Source organism: Triticum aestivum, chromosome 2B (assembly GCF_018294505.1).
Source record: "Triticum aestivum cultivar Chinese Spring chromosome 2B, IWGSC CS RefSeq v2.1, whole genome shotgun sequence".
NCBI lineage: Eukaryota > Viridiplantae > Streptophyta > Magnoliopsida > Poales > Poaceae > Triticum > Triticum aestivum.
This window is the reverse complement of record NC_057798.1, coordinates 780,381,363-780,402,182: the sequence shown is the minus strand read 5'-3', so window position 1 is coordinate 780,402,182 and position 20,820 is coordinate 780,381,363. Positions and strand designations below refer to the sequence as shown.

Below are 20,820 nucleotides of genomic sequence, written 5' to 3'. Positions count from 1 at the left end.
GAAAACTCTTCCCTCCTATCAAACCGACCTCGCATCGCAGTTCAGGCTATAAAAACGGAATAGCCGGAGCCGCCAGGTACCCAGGCGCAAAAGAGCCATCCTCCTCCTCTGCTGCTCCCCACGTCTCATCCCCCCACAGGCTAGGGTTTCTGTAATGGCGGCGGCGGCGGCGGCGGCGGCGGGGTCCTCCAGGCGCGGGCCGATGGACGACGACAAGCTCAGCTTCGAGACCTCGGCGGGGGTGGAGGTCGTGGGGAGCTTCGACGCGATGGGCATCCGCGAGGACCTGCTCCGCGGCATCTACGGCTACGGCTTCGAGAAGCCCTCCGCCATCCAGCAGCGCGCCGTCGTCCCCATCATCGCCGGCCGCGACGTCATCGCCCAGGCCCAGTCCGGCACCGGCAAGACCTCCATGGTCTCCCTCTCCGTCTGCCAGCTCGTCGACACCAACATCCACGAGTAAGCCATTGCCCGTCCCGCCCCCTCCCTCTGCTACCCTCGCTCTCGCTGGATCGCCTTGGATTGCCATCGGCCGCTGCCACAACTCGTCTCATTCGCCTAGATTCGTTCGTGCCGTGTGCGGGACCGCCCGTGTTCTTGATTTTGTGATGGCATGTGGATTTTGCAATAGATTCGTGGAATCTGTTAAAACATTCGCACACTAATAAACTGTTAAAATTATACTAGTTTCTTTATAACTGTTACTATAGCATAGTTTCTTTGTATTTTTAGTTCTGTTAAACTGTAAAATTCAGATCTCCCGGTAATGTTCTTACACTTTTCTTTACACTTGGATAGTATTGTTATTAACTAGTGTCAAAAAGCGTCTTACATTATGGGACGGAGGGAGTATTTTTCTGAGATCAAAGCTCACAGTAGTGTACTTGTTAAAATGTATTTTTCTAAGATCAAAGCTCACGGTAATGCTCTTACACCCTAGTTTACAATGTGGATAGTTTATTTTGTATTTTTAGTTATGGTATAAATTGTAATTTTCAAAGACTACCAGCACTGTTATTACACTTGTCTGTTATTACAGCCTAGCTTTATTGTATTTTAGTTCTGTTAAAATGTAATTTTCAAAGCTGCAGTTCTTACACTGTGGTTCACTTGGATTTTATTGTTATTGCAACCTAGCGTTATTGTATTTTTAGTTCTTTCTAACTGTAATTTTCAAACATCCCATTACTGTTCTTTAAATGCCAAATTGATGTTGTACCTGCAGTTTGGGTAACTGCTATTTTAATTGATTTTACTGTAGTTTCAATAGAAAAAACGGAGTGTCCATTTATAATTTCCCTTCGTTGTTTTTGGCCTTATTACTCTGCAGTTAGATTGTGTATTTGTTCTTCCTAGGTTAAAAACGCAAATGCTCCTGTATTTGGGTCAATTTCAGGTTGCATCAATCAATTGTGTTCTAACTACATCATATCCCCCCTTGCAACTTCATTTTTTTTGTCACTGTAGAACTGCTGAAAATTCCTACATTTTCATCATTTGTTTGTAGTAATTTGATGTAAAAGTGCACCAGAGCTTGCTACTGTTAAACAACATAGTGTCCTGTGTATATGCCTTCCAACATATGTTTGTAGGAATTTCTTATTCTTTAGAACTGTAATTGCTTGTTTATTACTCTGTAACTTTTAACATTTCCTACCATCAGTGATTCTTTCAACATGAAAGAAGATGCAGAGGAATGATTTGTTTTTCAGGGAGTTGAAGGGAGGCTAACTCCAGGTGGATGTTTTCTTTCAGGTAACTCTCCAAACTTGTGGTTGTTTTGTCTGATGCAATTGCTTAAATTTGTTTGTCTCCTGCGCGACCAATTCCTTTAATTTGCTTTCCTGATGTCGCTTTTCTTAAGGATGTGCATATCTCTTGGCATAGCTCTGGGCTTTCCTTGTTATATGGGCGAACATTGTGGTTCCCCATCTGTGCTAGCGCCACCACATATTTATTTTCTTATGCATTTACCAGTGTGTTACTCTGCGATACACCATTGTTTACCTCTGTAGGGCACTAGCTTTGATAATGTATATATAGCACTTGCTCCGTAATAGAAAGCTCAACTTAATATTGGGTACAATTTTTATTCTGCAGGGTGCAAGCATTGATACTGTCACCAACTAGGGAACTTGCCACGCAAACAGAGAGGGTGATGCAAGCTGTTGGGAACTACATGAGTGTGTCTGTGCATGCCTGTGTCGGTGGCAAAAGTATCGGTGAGGATATTAGGAAGCTTGAGGCTGGAGTGCATGTTGTTTCGGGAACCCCAGGCAGGGTATGTGATATGATCAAGAGAAGGACCTTGCGCACAAGAGCCATCAAGCTGCTAGTCCTGGTTAGTTTGCCATTGCCATACTGCATTTGTTTTTTTTTGTTTGCACCAAGTTCTACAAGTGTTAACATTCTTCCATATTAGGATGAAGCCGATGAGATGTTGACCAGAGGTTTTAAGGATCAGATCTATGATGTCTACAGATACCTCCCCCCAGAACTTCAGGTCGGTCATTGAAATTAAGCCTTTCTCAAACTGCTCTTTTGTGTACTTTACCAGTCTGTCCTGTCATCGTGCTGATGTGTTTTACTACAGAATTCAAGTTGCCACCTGCTTGTATTTTTTTTGTCTCTTTCACCTTTCTGACTTGACTTTTTCCTTGTGCAATACCCATGTCTTGCACCTTTTACTATAATCATCTGCCAGTACCTAGCCATGAATGGTTTGTTTAACTATAGGAACAGATTTGTGTGTCCTTGCTTTATTGTTCATTTTTTCAGCTTGTTATTGGTTGAGCATTTGTAACATTCTCTTAGCAGTGAACTCTAAATGGGAAAAGCAGGCATTTTAGAGTTAAACTTAACATGAGCACCAAGCCTCATGGCTAGAAATAAAGGCAGAGACCTCATACTTTTCTAATTGTGTATTATTATTGAACCATATGCAGGTTGTCTTGATCTCTGCAACTCTGCCCCATGACATCTTGGAGATAACTAGCAAGTTCATGACTGATCCAGTCAGGATCCTTGTAAAGCGTGATGAGTTGACCCTAGAGGTAAATGTCACCACTTGTTTTGCTTTAGTGTATTGTGTCTTATTTAGCACTTATATTTTTCATGTCATGTTTGTAGGGCATCAAACAATTCTTTGTTGCTGTTGAGAAGGAGGAATGGAAGTTTGATACTCTGTGCGATCTTTATGATACACTGACCATCACTCAGGCTGTCATTTTCTGCAATACTAAGAGAAAGGTAATGTGTAGCTCAGTTGATTGCTGTTGGTTACACTATTAAACTGTAGCGATGTGCTGCTTTGGCTCAAAGTGTATGAAATCTTGTCCAGATTTGTTAACCATGTCCAGTTGACATAATTGATGGTTGACAGCTTGCTAAACGATAGTTGTTCCCTTTTGGCCAGGTGGATTGGCTTACTGAAAGGATGCGCACCAACAACTTTACCGTATCAGCTATGCATGGTGACATGCCTCAGAAGGAAAGGGATGCAATCATGAGTGAGTTCAGGAGTGGCACGACCCGTGTTCTGATCACAACAGATGTTTGGGCTCGAGGGCTGGATGTTCAGCAGGCAAGTCTTGGTACCCTTAAGCATGCTGTTGCATGATTCTTATTTTGGTTACTGGCTGAATGTATTTGCCTTTGTTCAGGTCTCTCTTGTCATTAATTATGATCTCCCGAATAACCGTGAGCTTTACATCCATCGCATCGGCCGCTCTGGGCGTTTTGGGCGCAAGGTAAAGTTACACACCCACCCCTCCTGCGAAACTTGAGTCACCCCTCTATGGGACTGCCTAAGATTGTTTTTGATGAAACTCTGAAAAGTGAACATGTAGCGTGTGACTCACCTATCTGAAACAAATGTTTGCTCTCTGCATCCCAATTGTTTGCACAATTAATACTCTTGTTGCTTGACGTATATATGAAAAAAAAATGATGTGCAGGGTGTGGCGATCAACTTTGTGCGCAAGGATGACATCCGTATCCTGAGGGACATTGAGCAGTACTACAGCACGCAGATCGACGAGATGCCGATGAACGTCGCCGATCTGATCTGAGCTCTGGACCGGAGCGGTCTCTCCCTCGCTAGGTCTCTGTGTGTGGGATTTGGTTGATGTTTGGCCATGACGACTGTATTGGGGTTTCCTTTGTTTTGCTTTTGGGCGGGTATGAAGGAACATGAAGTGTTTATATTGTTTCTTGGAGAAGCAGCTCTGGCCAACTTTGGCAGGCACTCTGCTCATTGAACTTGTTATTTTAATTAGTTTTGGCCTTTTGAATAATGCTTAGTTCTATCTATATTATGTTTTGGTGTTGATGTTATAATGCCACGACCCTATATAACTTGCTTAAACCCGTTTGATTGGGTTGCCACCTGCATGTTGTGTATTTCTTTTTCTTCTTTTGAAAATGAGAATGAGAGGTGGAGGCTGCCAGCGGACGAACATGGCCATAAACCATCAATGTGATGGGTAACAGGTATTGCTGACATGCATAGCAATGGACATACAACATCTTTAGTCATCTCTGGAAGCAACCCTGAAGCATGGTAATGCTCAGGTAACCAGCAGTAAGTAACAAGGGCACAACCCAAAGGGGAAAGAAACAGCCGTTGTACCTCCTTGGACCTAGATTCAGAAGGAAAAAATGGAACAATTCTAGATTCCTAACATAATTGAATATCAAGCTATATACCGAACTCCAGGAAGGAAAAAAAAAAGGAAACTTCTATATGAATCCTGAAACAAAGCATCACAAATGTAAATTGTTTCAAAGAAAGACATGTTTTGTGGTGCTTTGTTTTCATCTCGTCGTTTATCACAAATGGAAACTTCAACATCCGAAGTGCCGAGCTTGGTAAACATGACCATAAGTTTAGGCAACTGACCCTTTTTCTTCTTTTAGTTATTGAGTTAACAACTCACAACAATTTATACCATTATAATTAAAAAAACTACGATATTCTAGAAACATTTACACACATAGCCTGGGCACGCCTTGCGTCGAGAAACACAGCCAGCAGGAGATTGCGGCCTTGCCAAGGCAGGGAAATGGCAGCCCATAAATATTTTCAGCTGCACCGGCACGACTGCATCGCTAAAAGACCAGTGCGCACGACTGTAAATCGACTGAAACAGTTTTCTGGTCAGTCGACTTGTGCAAAATTTATTTTCGGTCTACTGGCTAATGGGCAATGTAAGTAGGGTTAAAGATTTCACCAAAATTTCAGTAAAATTTCGCATATTTCTGTGGTGCCCGAAATATTTTTAACCCCAAAATTTAGATGCAGGTTCCAGCTGATTTCAAAATAAACTTAAATTATGTTAGAATTCATTAAAATTAAGTAGCATTTGAAATCTCAAAATCTGAAATAATTTCCGAAATATGCGACATTTCGGAAACTTCGCATGTTTCGTGAGGTCCGAAATTAGTTTGTTTCCGAAATTAAAAAAAAACAGTAACAATGGAAGCATAGATGCCAATCGTCTACAGATTGGATTACACATAACTCTCTATCTCCCCCGCGTCCTTGTGCTCGTCAACATTCCGAGCCCTGCGCTTGGTGATCTCTGACGACATGAAGCTCGGCATGGTCTCCTCCTCCTCCCAGTAACGAGAATCATCACGGCTCGTCACACTGAGAAACAGGTAGAAAATAAACTGAAGTTCTAAACATTAACATATATGCAAGTTTTCTACCTAACTTAGAATACTTTGCGGTTGGGCTAGCCATGTAAGCCACGATCCAGTTTGACCTGCCGCCCAAACTTCTACATGAATCCTAAACAAAGTATCACAAATGAAAACTGTTTCAAAGAAAGAGATGTTTTGTGGTGCTTTGTTTTCATCTCGTCGTTTATCGCAAATGAAAACTTCAACATCTGAACACCCATCAATGCATGGTGTTCTTCGACCGACCGAAGAAATTTTATGCCAATTATATACAGACATGGAGCTGACTTATGGGTGACCATAGATGACAACTAGGGTTGGAGATGGATGACGATGGTGATGGTGTTGCTCATGATGATGTTGTTGATAATGATCCCCGTGATGATAGAAGTGTCGGTGATGTCGATGGCTTCAAATACCCCCTTTCAGAGGGAAAGGATCCGAAAGAATATGCCTTCCGGGAGCAGAAAAGTGCTCCGCCTCCACTACGCCTTGCAGATGATGGCAAAAAAATATAGTAAAAATCCCACGAGTGTTTCGGGAGGAATAACAAATATAAACCAAAGGGCGTAGAGATGCGGTGCCCATGGGCCCCATGCACCCTCCCCACGCGGCTAGGGGTGGCCGTGTAGGCCTCACAGGCCCCCCCGACCCAATGTTTTGGCTCCGTGGATATTTTACTATGAAATTATTTTTTGTATTTTTCTCTCAATTTATCGGACCCCAGGAATGCCTTTCTTCACTAGTCATTATTTTGCTCCTATTCTACAATTTTTTGTTAATTCCCCTCCTCCGTTAAATATGCAATGAGAGGAAAGGGCATTAGAATTGAGCTATAATGTGCAAAATATCGATAATAAAGAGGAATTTACAGCAAGAAATAGTAATGCAAAATCAATCCCCCCAAGCTTAGACCTCACTTGTCCCTAAGTGAATGCCGAGCTTGGTAAACATGACCATAAGTTTAGGCAACTGACCCTTATAATTCACAGCAATTTATACCATTATAATTTAAAGAAATCTGATATTCTAGAAAAAATTACGGCCAGTCGATTAGTGCACACGTCTGTAAATCGATTAAAACAGTTTTCCGGTCAGTCGACCGATTTCCAGTCTACTGGCTAATGGTAGGGTTAAACATTTCACCAAAATTTCAGTGAATTTTCCAAAATTTCGCATATTTGTGTGATGTCCGAAATATTTTTAACCCCGAAATTTCGATGCAGGGTCCAACTGATTTCAAAATAAATTTAAATTATTTTAGGATTCTTTAAAATTAAGTAACATTCAAAATCTGAAAATCCAAAATAATTTCTGATATATGTGAAATTTATTCCGGTGAGGTCCGAAATTAGTTTGTTTATACGAAATAGAAAACCAGTAACAATGGAAGCATAGACGCCTATCATATCTAAAGATTGGATTACACGTAACTCTCTATCTCCCCCGCGTCCTTGTGCTGATCAACATTCCGAGCCCTGCGCTTGGTGATCTCCGACGACATGAAGCTCGGCATGGTCTCCTCCTCCTCCCAGTACCGATAATCATCACGGCTCGTCCCCGCAAAACCATCATCCACGTCGTCGTCCAGTAATGCCCCCTCCGGCGGCCACACAAACGCGGGCTTCACCAGCGGCACGTCCGGCAGCGGTGCCGTCTTGGCGACAACCTGCAGCACGTTGGCCAGGGTCGGCCGTGTTGTTGCAGAAACTGACCCGCCGAGCGAGAGAGAGGGAAGGAGGAAGATCGGATCGCAAGGAGGATGAAGTCTGACAGAGTCTTTTTCGCTGCTGAACTGCTTGCAGCCTTTTCAGGTGTTTCTGTTATTTATGCAGAGCTCAAAACGAGTTGCCGAATACAAAGGAGATCACGCCCACGCACACCTAGCCTACTGATCGTGCCATCCCACGATGCTAAGTTTGCGCGAGCAACTACGCCGCCGCCAAATCCGCTGCATCTCCACGCCATCCCATGGAAGCGGTCTTGCCGGCGCTTAACTGAACTAACTGAAGAAAAACAGAAAACTGAACCGGACGTGGACATGCACACGCTTCCGGCCACTTATTCAGCTAATGCAACTTAGTGTAAAACTGATACTAGCAACTAGGATTATACTTCAAATCACCCCCTAATCCTGTTGCTCTCACTTGACCTGAGTGATCCCAAGTCTGCACCGGAGTTCTGTGAACTTTGCACGCCCAAGAGACTTAGTCAGTATATCAGCCAACTGATCTTCAGTTCGGACATGCTCAACCTCCACTTTTCTTTCTTCAACACATTCCCTGATGTAGTGGTACCTCAAGTCAATGTGTTTGCTCCTCTCATGGTGCACGGGATTCTTGCTTAGCTCAATTGCTGATTTGTTGTCGATCTTGAGCTGTACCTTTTGCTTCTCTGTTCCAAGCATTTTTGAAACTAACCCTCTGAGCCAAACAGCTTGTGTGGCCGCTGTAGCTGCTGCTATATATTCAGCCTCACAGGAGGATAAAGCGACGATCTTCTGTTTCTGTGAGCTCCAAGTGATGACACTAGGTCCCATGAAAAACACCAGACCTGTCGTGCTCTTCCTGTCTGTCAGATCACCGGCATGATCGCTGTCGCTGAACCCTGTCAGGACAGTCCCTTCTCCTGCCTTGTAGGTGCAACCATAGTTCAGTGTGCCTCGAACATACCTCAGAATCTGTCTGATGATCGCCCAATGCTGCTTTCCAGGTGCTTCCATGAACCTGCTAGCTACCCCCACAGCATATGCAATGTCTGGGCGCGTATTCACCAGGTATCTCAGGCTCCCAATGATGCTGCGGTACCTGGTTGCATCGACTGTTTCTCCCGTGTTCTTGACGACCTTCAGTCGATGCTCCATGGGCGTCGAGCTCGAGTTGCAGTCACTCATCCCAGCATCTTCCAAGATCTTGGCAGCATATCCGGACTGACAGACAGTGATCATGCCATGCTCTTGCTTCACTTCAATGCCAAGATAGTAACTGAGCAGTCCAAGATCTGTCATCTGGAACAGTTCCTGCATCTGGCCTTTAAATCCCTCAATGGCGTCAACAGACGTGCCTGTGATGATCAAATCGTCGACATACACCCCCACCAGCAGGAAATCTGAATCATCTCCGCGCCTGTACAGAGCATAGTCCAACTGACACCTTGCGAACCCAAGTGACTGCAGTGTGAGGTCCAGCTTGGCGTTCCAAGCCCGTGGCGCCTGCCGGAGCCCGTACAACGCCTTCCGCAGCTTGAGTACCTTGTGGGCATCGTCGTCGACGAAACCTGCTGGTTGGTGCACATACACCTCCTCCTCCAGCTCACCGTTGAGGAAGGCTGAGCGCACATCCATATGATGCACGCTCCAGCTCCGGTGCGCGGCCACGGCAAGCAGGATGCGCACGGTCTCCAGTCGGGCAACAGGCGCGAAGACCTCATCGAAATCGACCCCTTGCTTCTGTGCATAGCCCTTCGCCACCAGCCGCGCTTTGTGCTTGATAATGTTGCCGGCCGGGTCTCGCTTCACCTTGTACACCCACTTCAAACCGATCGCACGGTGGCCTGCCGGGAGCGTGGCAAGCTCCCAAGTGTTGTTGGAGCGGATGGACTCCATCTCTGCCTCCATCGCACTTCGCCATGCTGGCTCCTCCAGAGCATCGTCGACGGACGCGGGCTCCTCTGCAGCAGAGAGGCAAAGCCCACTGTACTCCAGCGTGCACTCTGGAGCGTGATCGATCACGTACTCCATCGACTTGAAGTGGACAGGCACCCCCTCGGCATCGAACGACTCCCCGGTGGGCGGAGTCACCCACCCGTCCTCAGGGTCGTAGAATTTCGGTGTTGGTGTAGACGGACTAGCACTTGCCGATGCTGGCGCACTCGACGCGTCCATGCCCGAGTCGCCGGACATGGGCGTCCGAGGGGATTGCGGTGGGACTGGTGTGCCTGGCGTAGTTGGCGTTGCAGGTGTTCGCGGTGACCCCACCACCTCGGGCGACACAGAGTAGGTCGTGGTTACGGGCGCGCCTGCGTCGGAGTAGACGACAGTGAACTCGCGGGCGTGCGCCGCATCCCCGCTGTCCTTGCTCCAGTCCCAGCGCCGCTCCTCCTCAAAACGCACATCGCGTGTGATGTATAGGCGCTTGCCGACCGGGTCGTACACCCGATAGCCCTTCGTTCCCGGCTCGTACCCCAGGAAGATACCAGGGCACGATCTGTCCGCCAGCTTGGTCACCCCTGGTCCGACGAGCTTGACGTGTGCGACACACCCGAAGGTGCGGAAGTAGTCCACCGCCGGCTTCTTCTTACGCCACGCTTCATAAGGAGTAATGCCCTGCAGGCTTCTGGTCGGCGACCGGTTGAGGATGTGGACGGCGGTGCGCACAGCCTCGCCCCAGAACACGCACGGCACGCCCATGGCTTTCATGAGGCTGCGCGCCATCTCCACAACAGTCTGGTTCCTCCGTTCGACCACTCCGTTCTGCTGAGGAGAGTACGGCGTCGTCGTGTTCCTCTGGATCCCCAGTCCTTCACAGTAGGCGGCGAATTCGTTCGAGGTGAACTCGCCTCCTCTGTCTGTGCGGAACGCCCGGAGCCTGGCATTTCCCTGCATCTCCGCGTGTGCCTTGATCTTCTTGAAGTAGCGAAACGCTTCATCTTTGGTCTTCAGTACCTCAAGCCACATGTATCTGCTGAAATCATCAACTATCAACAGGAAGTACTTGTTACCGCTGGCCGTCGCCGGAGTGATCGGGCCGCACAGGTCGCCGTGCACTAGCTCGAGCGCGCTCTCCGCTCGGTACGGCGACGCGCGCGGGAAGGGCGTGCGGTGCATCTTCCCGATGGTGCAGGCCTCACAGAACTGATCGAGGTGCGCGATCGCTGGCATACCGCGCACCATGCCTTTTGCACCGAGATCATGCAGAGCGCGGAAGTGCAGGTGCCCGAACCTTGCGTGCCACCTCCAGGCATTGTCCTGGGCTCCGGCGAGGAGGCACACGGGAGCGGCCAAGTTCAGAGCCACGGCGTAGAGCCGGTTGCTCGTCCGCCGCACCCGTGCGAGCAGCAGTCTCTGTCTGTCATACAGGCAGAGTTCCCCGTCCTCGATCACGGCTTTGCAGCCGTGCTCATCGAGCTGCCCAACACTGACAATGCTTGTGCGTAGTTGCGGGATGTAGTAGACGTCGGCGAGCGCGCGATGTTCTCCGTCGGCACGTGAAGAGCACGACGCCACGCCCACAAATCTGCACAACCGAGCCGTCACCAAAACGTACAGTACCTCGTACCGTCTCGTCGAGCTCCGAGAGCATGTCGCGGCGCCCCGTCATGTGATTGCTAGCGCCGGTGTCGAGGTACCATCTGTCGTCGTCCGTCGCCACGGGCACGACCCGTGCTTCGTTGAGGAAGATCTCCGCGCCCGGTTCACGTGCGCCGCCGTTCGCGCTCTCGCCGCTTGCTGCCGCGCAGGTGGCCAGCAGTAAGCCCGGCTGCTCGACGTCGACCTGGGCGACGTTCGCCTGTTGGTCCGTCTGCTCCCGCTGCTCCCTCTCCTTCTTGCGGCATTCCTTGGCCCAGTGACCTGGGATGCCGCAGTAGCGGCAGTTGCCCTTCCGTTTGGGCGTCGTCGGACCACCATTGGCGTGGCCACCGCCCTGGCCACGGCCACCCCCTCCGTGGAAGTTCTTTGCCTTGCCATTCCCGCGTCCCCGCCCTGCTCCAGAGCCTGAGGACGCACCGCTTTGGTCCAGCTGCTTCTCGTGCGCCCGCCACTGATCGATGGTGTACAGCAGCTGCGCGCCGGGCGCCGGAGTCTCCTCGCGCTCTCGCTCCTCGACGACGAGGAGCCGGCCGCAGAGTTCCTCTAGGGAGAGTTGTTTGGTGTCGACTAGCGACTCGATCGCCACGGCCATCTCGCGGTACGGGCGTGGCACGGTGCGGAGCACCTTGAGGACGGCCTTGTGTTCGTCCACTGGATCGCCGAGCCCCTGCAGCTCGTCGATGATTGTCCTGAGCCGCATCACGTACGACTCGATTCCCTCGCCGTCCTTGTACCGGAGCGCCTCGTACTCTGAGCGGCGAGTTTGAGCCTTGGCCTCACGCACGCGCTCGACGCCGATCCGCATGGTCTTCAGAGTGTCCCACGCCTCCTTGGCAGTGGCCTTGGCGCCCAGGATCCGCATGAGCTCCGGCGGTACCCCCTTGAGGAGAGCAATCATGGCGCGCCGATCGTCGCGGTCCGTCCCTTGGCCTGTTTCCACCACATGCCACAGCTCATCAGCCTGCAGCTGAAGTTTAGTGATCATGGCCCAATCAGAGTAGTTAGTACGGGTGAGCATCATCGGAGGCGCGCCGCCGCCGCCGCCGTGCACGATGCGCTCCACGACACGCACCCCCGACCCTTCCTCGGTTGAGAGACGGGCCAGGGACCTTCCCAGTGCCGAGGCCTCCGCCTTAGCCTCCTCTTCCTCTTCCTTCTTCTTCGCCTTCTCTTCGTCGCTGCCGGCCATCTCTCCGACGGATCAAACACCGCCGGCGCCCAGGATGGATCGAACACCACCGAGGCTCTGATGCCACTTGTTGTTGCAGAAACTGACCCGCCGAGCGAGAGAGAGGGAAGGAGGAAGATCGGATCGCAAGGAGGATGAAGTCTGACAGAGTCTTTTTCGCTGCTGAACTGCTTGCAGCCTTTTCAAGTGTTTCTGTTATTTATGCAGAGCTCAAAACGAGTTGCCGAATACAAAGGAGATCACGCCCACGCACACCTAGCCTACTGATCGTGCCATCCCACGATGCTAAGTTTGCGCGAGCAACTACGCCGCCGCCAAATCCGCTGCATCTCCACGCCATCCCATGGAAGCGGTCTTGCCGGCGCTTAACTGAACTAACTGAAGAAAAACAGAAAACTGAACCGGACGTGGACATGCACACGCTTCCGGCCACTTATTCAGCTAATGCAACTTAGTGTAAAACTGATACTAGCAACTAGGATTATACTTCAGGCCGGTCCGATGGGTTCGGGTTGCTGCATGACAGACCGAGGAGCAGCAGCCGGGCGGCATCGTCGGCGTCGAACCCCGCCTCCGAAGCTCGGAGCTCGGCGTCAACCGCTTCGAGCAGCCTCCCCTCCTGATGGAGCCACCAGGCCCAGTCGACGAGCAGCGGGAACTCGTCGTCCGCTTTGCCGAGCGACCTCCCACTAGTAGAAAAAGAGGCTTCCGTCCAGCCCCATTAGTCGCGAAACTATAGGAACCGCGACTAATGAAGTCTTTAGTCGCGGTTCGGCAGATGAACCGCGACCAAATGCCTGGGCCCAGGGCGCTCGCGGGCTTTAGTCGCGGTTGGCCAGGCCAACCGCGACTAAAGGTGCCCAAAGGCCTTTAGTCGCGGTTGGCCAGGCCAACCGCGACTAAAGCTCCTCCCTTTTAGTCGCGGTTTGTGGCACGAACCGGAACTAATGGGGTTGAGACCTTTAGTCCCGGTTCGTGCCACGAACCGGTACTAAAGGTCCCATTTTCAAACTCTACCCCCCCCCCCCGGATCGCCTTTTCAGTTTTAAAAAAAATAAAAGAAAATAATGGAAATGTCAAAAAAATAAAAGAAAATAAGTTTCTCATGTGATATGTGGTCTAGTTGTTGGGAAAATTTGCAAATGTGAATTTTGACTTTATTTGCAAAATCTCTCTGAAATTTGTAAAAATGGGCATAACTTTTGCATACTAACTCGGATGAAAAAGTTTTTTATATGAAAAATCATCTACTCGAAAAGTTACATCCAAATTTAATCGGGGGAACCCCGTTAAACATTTTCAAAATCCTCAAAAACCTAATAGAAAAAAAGTTACGGGGGCTTGTAAGATCTAGAGTGGAAAAAATTGAAAAAAATTCAAACAGTGGGCAAACTATGGTCAAACAATGGTCAAACTAATTATTCTAGAATATTAGTGTTACTAAATAATTATTTTAATTATTTCAATTTTGGTCAAATCTGGTCAAACTGTGGTCAACTGTGGTCAAACTGTGGTCAAACAATGGTCAAACTAATTATTCAAGAAATATTAGTGTTACTAAATAATTATTGTTTTTTAAAACAATAGTTTCAAACTCAAACAGTGAAATGTGTCACTTCATGCTCAAGCAAAATTCCTGAAGGTTAATAGGATTGACATCTTATTATTGTCAGGAAAACAACAAGTGCAGACTTGGAGCGTGGGAGAATAGAACCCGGAAGTTAAGCGTGCTTGGGCTGGAGTAGTGAGAGGGATGGGTGACCGGTTGGGAAGTTAGATGATTTGGAATGATGGGGGGTGATAAAAGAATAAATTGAGAAGTGATGAGGGGTGGTGATTAGAGACTAGAGGTTAAAATAATTCAGAAATTTGAAAAAAAAAATTCAATTTTTTTTTCAAAAACCTGTGGCGGCCTTTAGTCGCGGTTAGCCACAAGAACCGCGACTAAAGGTCCTCCGCCCACGTGGACGGGCCTTTAGTCGCGGTTCTTAAGCAACCGCGACTAAAGGGGGGGGCCTTTAGTCGCGCCCGTCTGGTCGCGGTTGCGCAACCGCGACTAATGGCAGTTGCGAACCGCGACCAAAGGCCCTTTTTCCACCAGTGTCCTGCCGGTGACGACCTCGAGGACCAGCACCCCGAACGCGTAGACGTCGGTCTGCCGGGTGGCCTTGTGGCTGACGGGGTACTCCGGCGCGATGAAGCCCCAGGTGCCCGCGACGCCGACGTCGGTGAAGGAGTTCTTGTCGAAGCCGACGACTCGCGCGAGGCCGAAGTCGCCGAGGCGGCCGCGGAAGGCGGAGTCGAGCATGATGTTGCTGGCCTTGATGTCGCGGTGGAGCACCGTGCGCTCGTACTCGTGGTGGACGTAGTGCAAACCGGCGGCGACGTCCTTCACAATGTCGTAGCGTCTCTCCCAGGGCAGAACTGGCTGTTGGTGGCCACGGTGCTGCTGCCTTTCGTGGAACAGGTGCTTGTCTACGCATACACACAAAAAGTGTGGCAAGATTCCTTTAGGCTTGCCAACTTGTGGCTTTCATTTTGATGAACTAACCTTAGGCAAGCTTGGCAAAAATGTGTGGCAAAGTGCGGCAATGCTAGGCCTAGAACCAAACAGCCCCTAGGTCATCAGGGATCGGGGGAAGCAAGAGATACTGCCAGTGCAAGGGGTCGCACACCACCATCTCCTTGACGATGGCTCTGAGCCTCTCGGCGGCGTCGTGACGGCCGGGTCTGTCGAGGAGGACGCGGCCATCGCGGACTTCCCGTATGGACCAGTCCGGCGCAGGGGCGGGGAGAAAGGCGAAGGAGAAGTCGGCGGCGCTGGCGCCAGCGCGGGGGGTGAGGCGGGACGGCGAACTTGAAGCGGTGCCGGAGGAAGGAGCGGTCGGCGACGAGCCGACGGAAGGAGACGCAGACGGCGGAGGCGCGGATGAGATCGGCTGCGGTGGGGAGGCGGAGGAGAATCTCCACCAGGAGCTCATCGGGGATCGCCGGCAAGGCCATCTTCCCGCAGCGGCGGCGGCGGATGTTATGTACCTCGAAACGACGGCCGAACGCACTGTACCGAGCACACGCGATTTTCTTTACATACGTTCGGATTTCTGCCGGTTTCTCATAAATAAATCTGTTGCAGTAAAAAAAAGGTTTTTGAAAGCCATAAGTGAATTTTAAGAAAATGTTCACAAATTTTAAGCAATGCTCTTGAATATAAACAATTTTCTATAATTCTAAAAATGTCCATGTCAGGAAAATGTTCTCAAATTTAGACTGTTCATAGATTTTAAAATGGTTTATGTTTTAACAAATCTTAAATTTTTAAAAAGTTGTCGAATTAAAAAAATCATGCATTTTTAAAAGATAATTCAGAATTTTTTTCAAATTTAAAACATGTTCACGAACATTAAAAAATTATGCGTTTATTTGAAATAATGTGAACTATAGTTTTTAAAATAAAGGAAAAAAACAGAAAAGGAAACACAAAACAAGAAGGGAAACCAATAAAGGAACGGAAAAAGCGACAAGGAAAATCAACGGAATAAAAGAAACAGAAAGAAATACACCCAATACAAATAACCAACAAACAATAGAAAAACTACCGAGCAAAAAAAGGCTAACCCACGCTCCATTTTATTCCTCAATAATATTTAGAGGAGTACAAATTGATATCTAAGGGTTGTAGAAGTCAAAGATGCGACATGCAAAAAGACGCATGCATGCTTATCGAGGCTATGAGCATCAGTATTCGAGGCCCTTCCTACGAAAAGAAAAGAGCAATCCTAAAACTCCGTCGACATGATCTTGATTTCCCGCATGATATGGCCATGCTTCCCACCATTTCCTTCCTCTATGTTTGCAATCACTTCTTTCTAGTCAGAGCCAACAGCCAATGACGATGCTAATGCCTTCAGGGTGGTCGAGCCAGTGACTCCTGCAAAAACAAGAGCTGAAGCTCCCAAGTACGATCCTCCACTGTTCCTGCAAATTGCACTAGTCGAGTCGGCATTTGAAGATTTTGAAACAGGACCATCCAACTTCAGTTTTGCAAATTGCACTAACCGAGTCATGAATTTAGGAAAAAAATGGTTTATAAAATGTTCAAAAATTTAGAAATGTCATTGAATTTTGAAAAACATTTATGAATTTTAACAAGAGTTCATTAACATTTGGTTGGGGCCTACCACGTGTGGCTTCAAGTCCCCGGGGTCTTTCTCGTCTTCAATATGCCGAAACTCTTTCTTGTTGATTTTTTGGGACTTTTTCTAGGTATTTTTTCTGAAAGATACAAAAACAACATAAAACAAAACCTAACATTGCGCACTGGATCAATATGTTAGTTCAAAATAATTTATGTCCAAAGTTCATCACAAGTACAAAGCACCTCAAACACAATAAATACTACGTTGAAACTTCTAGCACACCAAACGACCACTACTGTTGATAGAACGAACAGCCGAAGCGTTGCTGTCGCGGCTCCCCTATCGGAGTCTGCTCGACTTTGTCGATGACATGGGAAAGTCTTCATGCACGCGCCCCTAAAGGATCAAGGCCTTGAAGCCGTCGTCGTCCCTGTTGAACCCTTGAATAGATGAATCAACTGACATCTAACCTCACAGTCCCGCAGGATGCGAAACCCGTAACCTCGCGACCCCAAAGGAGATGGCAGGAATCTACACCGGAACTTCATCGACTACCACAAAGTGGCCTTGATTTCATAGATCAATGGCTGATGGCTACTATAATAATAGGCATCTACAGATTGGATTACACATAACTCTCTATCTCCCCCGCGTCCTTGTGCTCGTCAACATTCCGAGCCCTGCGCTTGGTGATCTCTGTCTGACGACATGAAGCTCGGCATGGTCTCCTCCTCCTCCCAGTAACGAGAATCATCACGGCTCGTCCCCGCAAAACCATCATCCACGTCGTCGTCCAGTAACGCCCCCTCCGGCGGCCACACGAACGCGGGCTTCACCAGCGGCACGTCCGGCAGCGGTGCCGTCCTGGCGACAACCTGCAGCACGTTGGCCAGGGTCGGCCGGTCCGATGGGTTCGGGTTGCTGCAGGACAGACCAAGGAGCAGCAGCCGGGCGGCATCGTCGGCGTCGAACCCCGCCTCCGAAGCTCGGAGCTCGGCGTCAACCGCTTCGAGCAGCCTCCCCTCCTGATGGAGCCACCAGGCCCAGTCGACGAGCAGCGGGAACTCGTCGTCCGCTTTGCCGAGCGACCTCCTGCCGGTGACGACCTCGAGGACCAGCACCCCGAACGCGTAGACGTCGGTCTGCCGGGTGGCCTTGTGGCTGACGGGGTACTCCGGCGCGATGAAGCCCCAGGTGCCCGCGACGCCGACGTCGGTGAAGGAGTTCTTGTCGAAGCCGACGACTCGCGCGAGGCCGAAGTCGCCGAGGCGGCCGCGGAAGGCGGAGTCGAGCATGATGTTGCTGGCCTTGATGTCGCGGTGGAGCACCGTGCGCTCGTACTCGTGGTGGACGTAGTGCAAACCGGCGGCGACGTCCTTCACAATGTCGTAGCGTCTCTCCCAGGGCAGAACTGGCTGTTGGTGGCCACGGTGCTGCTGCCTTTCGTGGAACAGGTGCTTGTCTACGCTGCCATTGGGCATGTACTCGTAGATCAGCAGCAGCTCTCCATTCTCGTAAGACCAACCTGAAAATAGTTGTGTCATAGTATATAGTACTCCTATATACGTACAAGATTAAAAATGGTAATGCTAAAATCTGAGTCAGATTTTTAAATCATGACAAATCAAACATTTTTAATGGCAATTTATGTTGATGCGAGGATGACATATTTAGTTTGTAAGCATGGCAATTTTCTTGCAAAACAATGATTTGTCATCCTTGCCATCCTCGACAAATATAAATTGTCATAAAAAACGTTTGATTTGCCATGATAAATAAAAATCTAACGTCATATTTACAGTTGGGTACTTAAAAAAATACTACCAGTATAGTCACAGATGTGAAGTTGGGGGTTTTGTGACAAAAAAAAAAGTGGAACAAGTAGTGGCACTAATATATGAAGTTAAGGGATAAAATATGACAATTTTTGTAAATACAGTAACTAGTGCCACAACACGTATCTTTAGGGGTAAAAACTGTCATTTACTCAAAAGTATTATAACATGAAAATATTATGAACAAGAAATCTGGTTATGCTATTTCCATCATATATACCACAGTTCAAATCAAATAAAATTATACAATCTTTGTTCCATTTTACTTGACGTTTTTAACCTTGTCAAATATTCAGGTTGCTAATCTGGACCACTAATATTTACATCAGTTCATCAAGGCTCGTATAGTATAGTTGTACACATATAATATTAGCAAAATGTTAAAAAGATTGTATGAAATTTCAAAGTAGATGATGGCCAAATCTACACATAATAATACTTTTTGACATTGGCTCCTAACCAAAAGAAATTATTTTGATTGATATGATCAACTAATAAATTATTAATTGGAAGTGAATGATAGTTTCATGGCATCGTTTCACAATTTCTGTGTATATATGCATCAAATGTAATGCTTGTAATGCTCAGCTTCTCGAAAAAAAAAATGTAATGCTCAGCGAAGTTTGCTAGAGCTAGTGCCAAAGTGTAAAACATCATATATTTAGAAAGGAGGAAGTAACTTCTGTGTACCAATCAAATTAATAGATTTAAACCTACTTGCAGTTGAAGTTCAATTGGAATCTAAATTTGCAAGCAAAAATAGATGGACGCTAAGTTTGCCATGAAAAGGCATAGTGCATAGTTATTTAACACATTACTTTTCTTTGCTGAAATCTATGTTCACGTATATAGTCAGTTTACAACCAAAAAGGTTCTAAGACAAGCAGTTTGCCACCAAATTTAAAAACAGGGAATAAAAAAAATCATATATAGAGTGATCTTGGGCAGTTGGGCTTCCGTTTGCTACCATCATCAACCAAGGAATAGAGATTGTTAAGGCCTTATTTGGTTTACTGGAATTTTGTAGGAATTCTATAAGGTAAGATTTCTATAAGAAATTTCTTCTTTAGAGACCTTTAGTTTACAGGAATAATATCTTTTTGGGTCTGTCTAGGACACATCTAGATGTGACATAGTTATGTCACATCTAACCTGATGTCCACTCTATTTGTGGTCTTTTTTTTTTGTCCTAGTTTTTTTGTTTCTTGTTGCTGCATTATATATTTGTGGGAGCTTAGATGTGACATCCTTAAAAAACATCTAGATGTGAATTAGACAAACTGTATCTTTGTACTCTCTCCGATGCAGACCAGAGCAGTTCAAATCGCCTGTTGGTCTTACCGCGCAAATTCTTGATGAAATTAAAGATTGGAGCTTGCGGGTGCACGTAGGTGTTGGAGGATTAGATGGTTTTGTGAGGAGTTAGACTTAGTTCTCTTTGTGTGATGTGAGTGTATCCACATTTGATGTTCTCATCAAACATTGGACTCTTGTAATTTATTTGCTTCCTTCTATAAAAATATGGTACATCTTTGGCATACTCTCAGAATTTTTTTTCTCTCCAATGCATATTAATTGTTGTTGATTTAGTATAAAATTGTATTAAACTAGTGACAATTAATATGGAGGAGGGAGTACTATACATGGGAATGATTCCTATCCTTCATATTTGAAAAGAAGTTCGGACTCAATGGGGAAACCCTTATCGTATACAATATGAACTAAATGACTTATCTTTTATTAAAGATATTTTTGAGATACATGTCATCTGACTTGCTATAGCCTTTCTATTTGACCATATTTCTATCTTATGAAGCAAAGGAGGAGGAGGCCTAAGTTTGTAAAAACGGTTCAAAGTTCCAAACACATACAAATCACCGCCAAGCCCACTGCGAGTGAACGCCGTATGGGTATGCTGCACAGGCCGGCCGCCATAGATCGACTTCCTCCCGGAGGATGGCACATCCCGCCCGCCTCGTGGGGTCAGGAGGGTAATATACCGGCGGCTGGTAGACGTCGTCGGTGGTGAGGTGGAGGGCTCCGTCTATGATGCCTGCGTCCCAGGAGCTCTCCAGCTCATCGTTCTGGAGCTGGAAGATGCAAACGCCATGGTCCTGCTCGCGGGAGTAAGGGATGTAGGAGGGCCCACAATCGAAAAACGATTTTGCGGTACAGGGGCGCAAGACTATCACCGATACAAGGATGCATCGCAACAGACCTGCTGGCAACGGCGACAGACTTACTACATGCTTCAGCTCCCGCCGGTGCCAGGGAAGAAGGTCGACCATCGTCGTCGCGGACTTATGCTCCTTTCCCCCGCTTTACTTTCGTATATAAACTACTCTTCTCCTCTATCTTCTTAGTTCTTATCTTCTGATTTTTGGTTCATTTATTATATACGGACGTGATGAGTGCATTCGAGTCCATGAGCAGGAAATGCAGTGGCACCGCTGTGGAAACGTGGACCGGTGACACCAGCGGCAAGATGACACGTACGTATGTCAGGTTTGTGGTCAAGAAAACGCGTCGACAAGTCAAGTCCAAGCAGTGGACAGGTGTTTTCTTTTTTCCTTCGATTCCTTTTCTTTGCTGTGCAAGAAGAGGTTAGATAACCAAGGGGAGACTTGACTTAGTGTGGGATCTTACGAAAGAGCTTCTCCAGCCATT

At 47.6% G+C, this 20,820-nt stretch overlaps 3 protein-coding genes across 3 annotated transcripts; 1 reads left to right on the top strand and 2 right to left on the bottom strand.

Annotated features, from left to right (window-relative positions):
• Positions 1–76: 76 nt before the first annotated feature.
• LOC123047366 (eukaryotic initiation factor 4A-III homolog B) lies at positions 77–4,295 on the top strand. The gene is made up of 8 exons (XM_044470903.1): positions 77–459; positions 2,101–2,341; positions 2,423–2,503; positions 2,946–3,053; positions 3,130–3,249; positions 3,416–3,583; positions 3,663–3,749; positions 3,957–4,295. The coding sequence occupies exons 1-8, from the start codon at positions 155–157 to the stop codon at positions 4,068–4,070; spliced, it is 1,224 nt and encodes a 407-aa protein (XP_044326838.1). The 5' UTR covers positions 77–154; the 3' UTR covers positions 4,071–4,295.
• Positions 4,296–6,919: 2,624 nt separating this feature from the next.
• LOC123039640 (probable L-type lectin-domain containing receptor kinase S.7) lies at positions 6,920–15,185 on the bottom strand. Its single transcript, XM_044462715.1, has 4 exons — positions 14,942–15,185; positions 14,401–14,657; positions 12,679–12,840; positions 6,920–7,381 (listed from the first exon to the last, which is right to left on the bottom strand). Exons 1-4 carry the CDS (start codon positions 15,183–15,185, stop codon positions 7,109–7,111), a joined length of 936 nt encoding a protein of 311 aa, XP_044318650.1. The 3' UTR covers positions 6,920–7,108.
• Positions 15,186–16,818: 1,633 nt separating this feature from the next.
• Positions 16,819–17,862, bottom strand: LOC123042695 (probable L-type lectin-domain containing receptor kinase S.7). The gene has a single exon (XM_044465095.1). The coding sequence runs from the start codon at positions 17,860–17,862 to the stop codon at positions 16,984–16,986; it is 879 nt and encodes a 292-aa protein (XP_044321030.1). The 3' UTR covers positions 16,819–16,983.
• Positions 17,863–20,820: the final 2,958 nt, after the last annotated feature.